Here is an 11,283-nt window from a genome sequence, read left to right on the forward strand (position 1 = left end):
GTTATAATATCAACGACTTTTCATCGGCTGGTTATTTTGTACACGCCTTTGTTACTTTCGGTTTGTATAACTACAGTCCTTGACCTATGAAACTTCATAGTACCGATCACATGACTGTTGATGCGCATGGTGCTAAATTTGGGCCATTTCTCGGTAAACATGTACTTTGACAAATGTATTTTATGTCCCGGGTAATACTGAAAAGAAAGGTGTATTTTGTCACCGATTTCCTTTGCTTGCGAGCAAGACCTGTTCTCTGTCTTCTATCACAAATTCTGGTAAGTTGATATGTCTTTTATTCATTGAAGCTAAACCAGCCAACACCTTGTATACCTCTTCATTTAAAAAATGAGTTGGACCAATCATAAAATCTCTCACAGGCACAACTTAGGAACAACTGGCAAGTGTTACCCCCCACGTTTCAGTTTATAAAGCTTCATTTTACATAATACAATCTTATCTGTTATGCCCAAAATTCATACTTTATTAGAGGCGACAGGAACCATTGTATAGAAACCTTAGAAACGTATCTCTATGTGCTTCCCTAATGTAGACTTGCAGATAGCAGGAAATCAGTAACTCGGGTCGCGAAACGCCCTGAACGTTTCAGCAATTGAGGCCACCCTATCAGAAAGGGCAATAAAAAGAAATGGAACAAACTTCCAAAAACGCCGAAGGCACTGCCCCTTCCCCGGATGAGACCACGCCCATGATTGGTGCTCAACCACCTGCCGTGCCGGTGAACTACGTACAACCGGCACAGACGACAGTCATCACTGCGCCTTGCGGTAGGTCCCCGTTCAACACTTTAACGGTGCCAGCTGTCATGTTTTTGATTTGGTCACTGACAAATTTGTGAAATGCTTCAAAAATGGCTCAGAACTGGTTCATTTGTTCAACAGTACTCTGCATGTAGTTCCTGTCCAGTGAGTAATGCTGAACTTTCTCATTTGATACACGTTGCACTGTTAGCGGACAAAGGAATTTGACTTATTTTGTTTGACTTTTAAAAAAGAGACAATCAGAAAATCTGAACTCTTTGTCTTTTTACACAGGGTTTACTGAGTTCCCAACCCAGGTGACCTGTCCAGCTTGTCATTCGACTGTTGTCACCAGGACCGCCTACACTCCCGGAGCATTGACTTGGATCCTCTGTCTTGTCATCTGTTTTTTCTGGTAATGATCTTTATTTTTGGACTGAAAAAAAAACGGCTAAGTGTACTTGATTTTGTCGTGATACCAAGGTATCAATAATATTAACATTAAATGTGATAGTACAACTACAACAGAAACGTTGGTACCAGTGGAAAGGTTAACGGGTTTCGTTTCCTGTTCTCTCGATTTTGCTGCAGTGGATTTCTTGGCTGTTGTCTGATCCCTTTCTGCCTCGATTTCTGCCAGGACGTTGTCCATTCCTGCCCAACCTGCAACACTGTCGTTGGGAGGTACAAACGCTTGTGATAGGTTGGGCTGACCGCTGTATCCCACTGCTGCCGCCCAAGACGCCCATGGCGCCACACACATCACCAACTTTTCCTAGATCAGACAAAATCTTTAAACTGCGTTCCTATATTTACCACTAGTGCTGATTCTTGCAAAGGTAAGAAATAAATCCAAATGAAAAATATAATGAAATCAAAATAACATTCATCTCTCGAGTACATTTAATTAAAATCAGTCATAGAAAACATTGAATGACTCAAAAAGCACCCAATATACTACTCATCAGTCGGTTGAGTCATATTACCTACTTAAAATGACAGTCGACATCTAAAAGTCAATATGAAAAGAAAACGTGGAAATGGTTTACAACAGGAAACAGTAAGCCACAAGTGAAGCGGCACGTGCAGCTGTTGGTGTCGGGGGGGGGGCGAACGAATGTGGTTTCAACATGATGCTGGGGAGAAAAAAAATCCAAAGCCTTACTCACGGTCCCCGAATCCATGCTTTCAGTTTCTGGTTTGTTTTCTCAGTGTGCTGATGCTAATATTTGAGAAATAAATATAACGATTATTTTCTTCCCTACTCAACTGTGAAGTATTCTTTATAAAAAAATCCGTGGGGGCAATTTCCTCTTCCCCCATCCACACGTTGGATAAGCTACTGCACCAGTGTAAGTGGTATTTAAAATTTGTAAAAAGTAATCTCACGGGACGTGAATGACACCGTTATAGCAACCCTACAATAAATAGTCCTTCCAACTGCCTGTGGTCGTGTATCGTGAATAACTGATAAATCATGAAAAAGTAAAAAGAAGGAAAGCAGAGAAACCTTCATCGCTTGTTTACATCATTCACCTCACAAAATAATCACAGGAAGTTCCACAAATATAACGGACGCTTGAGCATCATTAAAATCCAAAGCATGTACAAACAAATCCTTAATACTAAACATGGAACTTTTTTGTGTACTTAGCAGTGGTAAATGTTTGATCTCACGAAACAAGTGGCTAAATTAATTTGTATGCAAATTGCACTGTTAAGCATAATTTGATTCATAATTGAATTAACAAAGGAACCTCTTAATTTTTTCTGCATTGTCAATTTATTATTTAAATGAGTACAGATTATTTTACATATGATATAGTTTCATATATTACATGGTGAAGTACATCTGGCTTTAAGCCACCAATGCATAAAACCATAAAAAGCTTTTAACTGAAATGGAATGTACCAAAACCTGATTATGTACACTAATCGTTTACAATTAACTAAACGTATTTCAAAGAAAATGTACCTCTTCGAAAGAATACTGCATGTGTTATGAATATCACCTTTAGACGCTTTATTTTTACGTTAACACTTTTCAGTACTGTAGCCGACTTAAATTCCTTTTATTTCAAACATGTCATTGTTCTTTTTAAAGGAACAACAACAAAATGTACACTTGCTACACTTTTCTTCTGTACGTTCCATTAGCCTATCTGCTGTGAGCTCCTTACGAAGTAAACACTGAATGTGAATTTCAATACATACAAACAGCAATACTTTTTAATCGTTTAAAGTTGAATAAAAATAACCAACGTTTAAGTTCGCCTTTTCCTGTGTTTTGTTTTATTGCCCGTTTGGCATTTTCCATTGACAAATTGCTCTTGCAGCTTTTACTCCAAAATTTAATATATATGACTTTCTTAGCCGAAGAGGGCTCTGGGAGAAAAACGCTACAGAACTTCGAAGTACAAACGTCTACTGTTCGTCTGATTTTTTTTCTCCAATTAACTGAAACTCATTGTTGGTGTTCTTATTGACCTTGATCGGAATCTCTGCGCCGATGAATGTTTCATAGTCTGGCGTCTCTTGTCGTCGCCAGCGTCCCTGCAATGCCAAGCAGATTTTGAAGTTTGTGTGAAATATTCAACATCTTATCTATATTAGAGCAGCATGTGGTGTGGGAATTTCAAGCAGTATCTTTCGAAATCACAGAGTTCACAGCTCACTCTCAAAGTGAAAAATTTTGAATGAAAGGAAAATTACCAATAAGAAAAATAAACTAGGTGGAAAAGTTTAATTCTCAAATGAAGTCCGATTGACAAGTAAACTGACCTCCAAATCTCCAGAATGGTTTGGTTCTGTTTGCGTATCTCCTCCGTGATTGGATAAAGGTATAGGAAGAACAGACCAATCAGGATGCAGCCACCAGGTATGCATGTGATCATCAGCCGTAAGGCGAATCTGACCTCATCCGTGACCTCACACACCCCGGGCTTGAACTCGACGACTCTATGTAAGAAAATACCGACTGCGACTTTTATTGTTAAAGAAAACAGTAACAGTAGAATATTGATCTTGCATAATGAAAAAGAAAAGATGCTTATAAATACGAAGACCAAATGCTCAAGCTGCATGCAATCAGGTCTTTTACCCAGGATCATATTGTGCGTCAGAGTTTCGGGAAACTGGCAATTACTAATCTCTTTAAGCCCCTTTCGACTTCAAACCAAATTCCCTCGCTGTCAAACTGTCCTTTTTGTACACCTACTATGCTTCACAAAAACCCGTAGTTGTTTTCTTTTCTACTTGTTATGCTCATTTTTATTCTTGCCTCTTCAAACTCCAGAGTACCGAATCATATTGAGTCATGGAGGAAGAAAGATCACGCAGAAAGCTTTGAGATGGGGCATCGTCACTCCGTCCAATTAGCACAGAGGGTCAGTGCTTACAGATCTATCAGTAGGCTGACAACAGTTTTGGAACATGAAGAAAAATACACAGCATGGGCCACTGCGCAAAATTTGAAAACTAACCCGAGCACTATGGTGGTGACTCCGATACATATTCCTGATCCAAGTTTCACAATCATGATGTAGAATGTGTAGAAGATGGTCTCGTACCCTCTCTTCTTCTTCAGTAAGAAGTCGTCGATAACGTCAGGAACCATACTCCTAGGAAAGGAAGACATAAAAATGAATTTCTTTCCCTTGGCCCGCCTTTTCTGAAAAAAAAAAGCCAACTATCACTCTCTCTCTTTAAGAAGCCTCAAATCATTGAACAGGAAAGCCACATAACCTGCAGCTTACCATGGTATCAGCTGGACGACAGCAACGACATTTCCCATCAATATTGCCATAATGTACTGAACCCACGTGACGCCGTACGGGACGATACCCCAGCTTACAAGCAGCGGAACAGACGGCTAAAATCAATAAAATCAAATAAAAAAACAAAGAATGTATCAGCCCAACGACTTGCCTTAAGCAAAAATACTACTCTCTCCTTGAGTGACTTTTGGCAGTTGGAAAGAACCTTTGTATTCAGTTCAGGTATTCCGCTTCCTCTTTAAACCATGCAAACATTAAAAATTGTATTTCGAACAGTGATGTAAATGAAAAAATCCTGGCACCACAGAACTGGATATTTAGCCGAGGGCTTGAGGGAGTTAGCGCCGATCTGGACTTATTCTGTGCAGAAAAAAATGCTGGGTAATTGTTTAAGGAAACCGTTGGGAATAAAAAGTTAAACCCTTTGAAAAACCAACTTACCAGCAAGCCAATGAACAACGTCAGTTTCTTGCCCAATCTCTTCACACACCTGCGCCATAGCGGCATCAATAAAAATGCTGAGATCTGTAGAGTTAGATTGAATAAATGCCCGCCAGAAAGTAATAAATGGAGGCAAACATTTTGCTATCTGCTGGTAATGAGCAATTCTTGGTTTTTCTCAAAGGGAGGGCACCGTATAGGAAATTATGACTGCAGAGGGAGTGTTTGTCTCACACGGGTCTGGATCTCGATCAGTGATCCCCAGCAACAATGGTTCCCTGCACCCATTAGGCGGGTTCTGGTGCCAGTGAACCTACAAGGGATAACTGAGATTCGATTACAGAGATTTGACTCGAGATTCTTATCCTAATGAAATAAAGTCCAGAGGCATATATGTACTGGGGCAAAGTCATCTGCCCATGCGTGTTGGGTTCAGAGTGTAGATTTCATCATGGCGCGCAGTTCCGTGCCATCGTGGGTTTGTAGTACCCTATTGAATAGATGGTCTAGATTAAATACAAATCCATGCTCACCAAAATTATAATGATCGTTGACTGGTAGTTTGTCATTCCAAGGGTGTGAAGAGAGTACAAGACGAAATTCCCCTGCATTGCCTGTTCAATGCCAAACAGAACAGGTACATGTAATTAAGGGATACGGCACTCGGACCTGACAAAGCACATCTGAAGACATCACACTTTCCACTGTAGATTTCGCTGACGCAAGAAATTCATTATCACTTTTTGTATCTCTCGGTGAACTTGTCTATTTTACATGCACGTTTCATTTTTTGAGCTCTATACCGATTTCTAGTGCTTTACATGTGAAACAACGTGTTGTGGCAGTGAAAAAAAATGAGGGCGCTATTCACGTACGTTGACTGCCAAGACGAACGGAATCAGGAAAGCGATGTGTTTGACCCAGGGGCCAAAGGTCAGGACACTCTTCACAGCTTGCCCAAATGACTCCTCGTACTTGGTCTTCCTCTTTGGAGCTGAAAAATTAATAATATACGCGTACACTTTGTCACATGTTTATGAAAAGTAAGTGATGCATGTGGAAATTTGAACCCCTCTGTGAATTAAGCCGCACTTTGGTGGTGCTATACCGCAAAACTTACGGCATACAGTGTCTCTCTTGTATATTTGAAAATGTAGCTCTTGAACTAGATAAACAGTGGGTTAAACTTACATAGAACCTCTTTTGTTCCAAAAATGGCGCACATGGAGCAGATGAAAAAGAGGCTACAGAGGACAGCGGCACCAACTAGATACCCTTGATCCTAAGGATAAAACAAAGCCATGGTTAAGGAAGTAAACAGTTCTGAAAAGGTCATTTACGCAAAACAGTATAAAGGGAGAAGGTCCGAATCAGTTGCTAAAATTTAAGTGTATGCGTGCTGATACAAGGAAACCGCCAAACTTTGGTACGAAACTTTCCATTTTAGATTTGGAAGGTGATTTCGTGGGAGCCTTCTCACTCTCGTCAGAAGCAAGGTTGCCGCGGGTAACGGTTGTGAAGGAAAACACAGAAGACTGTTTTCATAAGTCAGTTCGGGATTTCAGAGAAATTTTGAGAACAAAGCATAAGAGTGGTCAACCTCGACTGCATGGACTACGCACGCGTTCGTTAAACGTAAGGATCGCGCAAGGCATAGTAGGATCTCAACATATGGCGCGGCTAGATCGTACCGATGGGAACGACCTCACCTTAACTTCCACTTCCTCGGGTGGTATGGTGGCCGTGTCGTTCAAGGAGCGGCCTACTGGGGAACCTTTTTATTTAGACGTAGCTGGTACAGTGACAAGGACAGACCCATGGACGAATTGTCCAAGAAGATTTCCCAACACTTCCGACCCCATTCCTGGAGGGGAAAAGTGTAACGTAGGATATCTTTTTCGATGAGGACAACGAAACCTTAATATTTCGTATCTCGCAATTCACTATACACAGCGGAGGCACTTACACAGCTAAATTAGACATCTGCATTATGTAAGTAGTTTTCAGTTGTACAAAGACATTTTACCAAAGAGTCTGGAAGACTGTCTGAAAAAGCACTGAATGCTGAATCGGTCCAACTCTGTAAGCAGGTATTGTCAAAAATCTCCTAATACAATGTGAAGAAACTATTACAAATGGATCTCCGAATGTCTGTGAAAGTTGTGAGAGGGAAAATAAAGCATGCATTTTGTACAGCTTTCTAAAAAAGGAGACGAGAATTTAAAAAAATCTCTAAACATGGCATACGCCGCCAAAAAACCAAAAGACAACTTCACTGCAGGTGAGGAAGGCAGTGCTTTTTTTGCTTAGTGCGTCTTGAGAACGCCAAGACTTAGTTTCTGGACAACCTTTTGTTCACCGCATTCTTGTGGGTTTCATAGCTGCGCGTGCTTGCAGGAAGAAGGCGAGTAGTAGACTGTACGACTATACGAAGTACTTCGCCATTGCACGCCATAACTCACTGTGCGTGTGGTTGTACATGACTGGCCGCTATATCACGCATCCTCAAAGTTTTCCACATGAACGGCATCTTGGGAACTCCTGCCTCTAAAGGGCACCAAGTTAAACCGATGCAGAGTTGTTGCTGGCACTTTTTGTGAAAAGATGTGAAACCTGTGGTGTGTCTTATTTCGACTAGAATGAGAGAAGTGAGCTCTCTGGATGTGTCACTGGAGACTGCAAACAATTGCCATAACAAAATTGACGACGAAAAGCCATACGCTGTCTGCCATCACACAACAGGCAAAAGTGATTTACCAATTGGATATGTCGTCGATAATCAGTACTTACGGAATGCTGTCGCCTTGTCTCGCTCTGCTTGGTTATCGGTTAGGCAAAGTGTGAGTGTGGCAAAAGGCATCTGATAAAACTAAATGAGAAGAAAATGATGGTTTGACCATGAGATTCTGGTAAGTAATTTGGTTTATAATTATCCGGTGTGAACAACGCGATTATTCCATTTTGGCATGATTGAGGGGGAAATATTTTGGGCCAAGGTTTGGGAACTTTAGGCAGCCTCCTCATTCTTGTCTATTTGCAAACTGATTTGTGTTACTGTGGCCTTTTTTTTTAATCAGGGATAATGGATACCCTACTCAATATACCAAGCCGGCAGATCAATTATTGCCCATAGGCCATACCGTGAGGAATGTTTGGAAGAAGCAGTAGAAGACAAGGTACCAGGCAAGTTTCAGGTAAGGTTTGGTAGTCTCAGGAGTAATAAAGAAACACATGAAGCAGGCGATTGCAGGGAAAGTTGCCACGAGCATCCTGTGGATTAGTTAAAAAAAACAAAACGGTTTTATTACAGCAAAGGCAAAGAGCAGCCTTTGTTGCCCAAGCTTAAGTTAAGGGCTACTTTTACTCAAGTATGTATCTTAAAAGTGTTAATGCAGGAATGAAGTATAAATTAAAATGACACTTTGATAAATTTGAGACATTGTCGGTAGTTGGCCTACTCCCGTTTAGCCGCTTTGAACCGTTGTGTTATACCCTATACCGCCGCAAGGTACAAGACAAAGATTAGCTCAACAAGGCCAACCATGACTGTATGCAGATGTAGATGCTGACTTAGTCTTGACGTTCTTGATTGGAAACCTTCGGATTATTCCTTTGATATTTACCAAGGCTTCGATTGTAATCTTTAATGTCTGATACTGGTGACCAACGTACGTCACCTACCATGGTTTGTGCTTGCCAAATCGTCCGGTTTTGGTTCGGAAGACGAGAAAGCCAATTATAGGGTCAGTCATAGCGTCCCAAATGCGGCCAATCAGAACGATTGCACTTGTGTAGAATGGTGGAACCTAGAGGGTTGATATCGAGCAAGTTTTGCACATAGTTCAATTAATATGGTTTGGTACGATAAAGCCTTTTTCAGGTTATTCCGAGAGTGTGTTTGGTTTTGTCCTCGGAGACAAGCTCTCCAGTTGTGTGGCTTAAACCGGCATTATTAAATAGCACCCTCAGCTGCTACCATATATGGCCCAGAAAGCTTTGAAAAGGATGGCCTAGCTTGAACTTTGCGAAGAAAAGTTTGTTTAATTAAGAAGGATAGGGTTTTAAAGTCCAACTTTCCCTAATTCTAAGAAGCTTGCTTTATTGCTGACTGTTTTTGGTCTTTACAATGTTTGTTTTGTCCTCTTGGGTTTTTAGTTTCCAATAAAAATGCCTCAAACACCACTGAGGTACTTGATTAGTGGTTAGTTTTTCTTGCGTTTCAGTATTACTTTTGACCCTTCCTGGAAGTCGTGTCAAAGGTCGTTACAATTGTAATTGATGATCTGTTTGACCTTAGCAGTTTCCAGCAGAAATACGTTGATGTAGAATCCGAGTACGGTGTTGGTTAGTTGGTAAGGGATGCCGCCTAGACCATAGAAGACCTTGGACCGCATGGACAGCTTCAGGCCCGGACTTGGCCGATTCCTAATGCGTGGTCTTAAGGGTGTCCTCTGCAGGAAATAAAATTCTAAGCGTTTTACAGCTAAAAGTCTTCCCACTTCTTTAGTTCTTATCATTACAGTCACCCTATAGCTGTCCGTTTTCGTTCGGAAAATTTGTCTGGAAATTAATTCACCCGCGAAAACTATGTGCCTTTTTGTATGAGACCACCTTTTGTATGTGTAATCTGGACACTTTAGTCAGTGATTAAGTTCTTCATTCTGTGGTTTTTATCATGCTACATAGCCCCGGCTTTCCACCGCAATACCAACAAATGTGATGACAGATAATACACAACCCTGTTCTATTACTACAGCCTGCATGAATGTAGGACTACACGCAGTGATGAATATGTAATCAGACCATCACAGGTCGAGTATTGCAGTTCTTCTAGGTGCCTCTGATTTCAAATTGATTGTAACTGCGGTCAACATGAATGTGTTCCACAGATATGTCACACTGAAGCAATCCAAGGTCGAATGCATTGTGTTAAAGCTACTCATGGTAGTCACGAGATCTCATGCTCCTGTGGTTTGTTTGTTGTTGTAGTGTGATGCACTTACACAATTTGACATCTTTGCAAAAATCATAACTACTTTGGGTAGTGCCTTGTATATTTGGGTGTGCCATTTTGAACCATGTTAAGCTCTGAAGGAAATAGAACTTAACAAAACTCGTCAATTTGCCATTTTTGGCGTTTTGTGTGTCTGGGTCTCTCTTTGATAATGACTGTACTGCATAGATTTGTCCTCAAGTCATATCTCAGTTTCTTCAACGGCAAGCGCAAGCTTGCAGTTATTTACATGAAAGTAGATAGCAAGAGGCCGAAGCTCGTAAGAGCTTACCTATACATAATTAAATTAAAAGATTTCCTCAACATAATACAGACTTCGATACAGATGAAAATAAGAAATGAATTAGTAAGAAGTCTAATTATGACTACCTCATCACTGTAGTAAGTCTCCTTCATGTCAGTCCCCTTGCTAGCCATGTTTTCAAATTCTATTTCTCCTTTGATTGAAGTTCTTGTCCTGGCCAGCTTAAAATGGCCTAATGGATTTATGCGGAACAGATCATGATAACAGCGTTATAATTAACACACAATCGGACTTTGGCCTAACCACTAGTTGGTCCTGATGCTCCCGCTTAACCACAGTGCCGCACTGGGTTGACTTGTGGTGACTTCACGCAGACTTTGCCTCCGCAATTATAGTCCCACCGGCAGATAAATTTGGGGCATTGAAAAGGGCTAAACACCCCTCAGAGATAAATCTTTGGCAAACGAATACGCACTGGTAACTTTGTTGGAAAATGGTGCTTTGTTGAGCGAGCACTTGGAACAATCAAACTGTCCCGTCAAAATTTTCGGTATAAACAAAAACTGCGCATGTTGCTATATGAACCCCTTGGAAATGGGCGCGTTTTCTGGGAACAGATTCACATGTGCATGTTTCTGCAAAGAACTACAGTTGACTGATGGAAACCAGGAAGCGTGGTTTGATGGGTGGTTTATATAGAAAACTGACACCTCAGTAGTCAAGCCTGCCTATCAGTCAGGAACCCACATCAAGATCTGGCAGTCAGATCAGTGGGCATCGCCGGTGGTCGCTGAGGTTTCCTTAAACGTACGAGCTGCTGCGAGTGCGCGGGCGAATGCCCTTTTTTGCTTAGAGTCAAAATGGATGGTTGTAAATGTTTAACACGTGGATATGTTAATTCAACACGCAACTTGTTTTAGCTCGACGCACTTGCATCGTATAATGATTGTAGTAGACGGTGATATCTACAATGCCTGTAACCACACGGTGCAGGTCATAGGAGGTCAAAATATCAATCGCCAGTCTGTGTTTCTGTTGAAAATGTAC

General features: G+C 41.1%; 3 protein-coding genes across 4 annotated transcripts in view; 2 read left to right on the forward strand and 1 right to left on the reverse strand.

Moving 5' to 3' along the window:
• Positions 1-43: 43 nt before the first annotated feature.
• Positions 44-3,029, forward strand: LOC110978297 (LITAF domain-containing protein-like). Its single transcript, XM_022233195.2, has 4 exons — positions 44-278; positions 554-788; positions 1,056-1,176; positions 1,353-3,029. The coding sequence occupies exons 2-4, from the start codon at positions 650-652 to the stop codon at positions 1,459-1,461; spliced, it is 369 nt and encodes a 122-aa protein (XP_022088887.1). The 5' UTR covers positions 44-278; positions 554-649; the 3' UTR covers positions 1,462-3,029.
• On the reverse strand, positions 1,636-11,252 carry mfsd2a (major facilitator superfamily domain containing 2A). The gene is given in 16 exon segments (XM_022233118.2): positions 1,636-3,314; positions 3,543-3,719; positions 4,244-4,381; positions 4,517-4,632; positions 4,979-5,062; positions 5,512-5,592; positions 5,854-5,972; positions 6,170-6,260; positions 6,688-6,741; positions 6,744-6,800; positions 6,802-6,842; positions 7,769-7,847; positions 8,119-8,248; positions 8,660-8,784; positions 9,271-9,429; positions 10,362-11,252. Coding segments are annotated over 16 exon segments (1,599 nt in total). The 5' UTR covers positions 10,410-11,252; the 3' UTR covers positions 1,636-3,214.
• Positions 7,414-11,283, forward strand: part of LOC110978277 (uncharacterized) — a 116,533-nt gene continuing 112,663 nt past the window's right edge. For both annotated transcript variants that reach the window (XM_087148506.1, XM_087148507.1), the window contains exons 1-2: positions 7,414-7,887; positions 8,056-8,172. The gene's annotated coding sequence lies outside the window, so the exon portion shown is untranslated. The remainder of the gene's footprint in view (positions 7,888-8,055; positions 8,173-11,283) is intronic.

This window comes from Acanthaster planci, linkage group LG18 (assembly GCF_054643075.1).
Source record: "Acanthaster planci isolate LZ-2023a linkage group LG18, COTS_SCS, whole genome shotgun sequence".
NCBI lineage: Eukaryota > Metazoa > Echinodermata > Asteroidea > Valvatida > Acanthasteridae > Acanthaster > Acanthaster planci.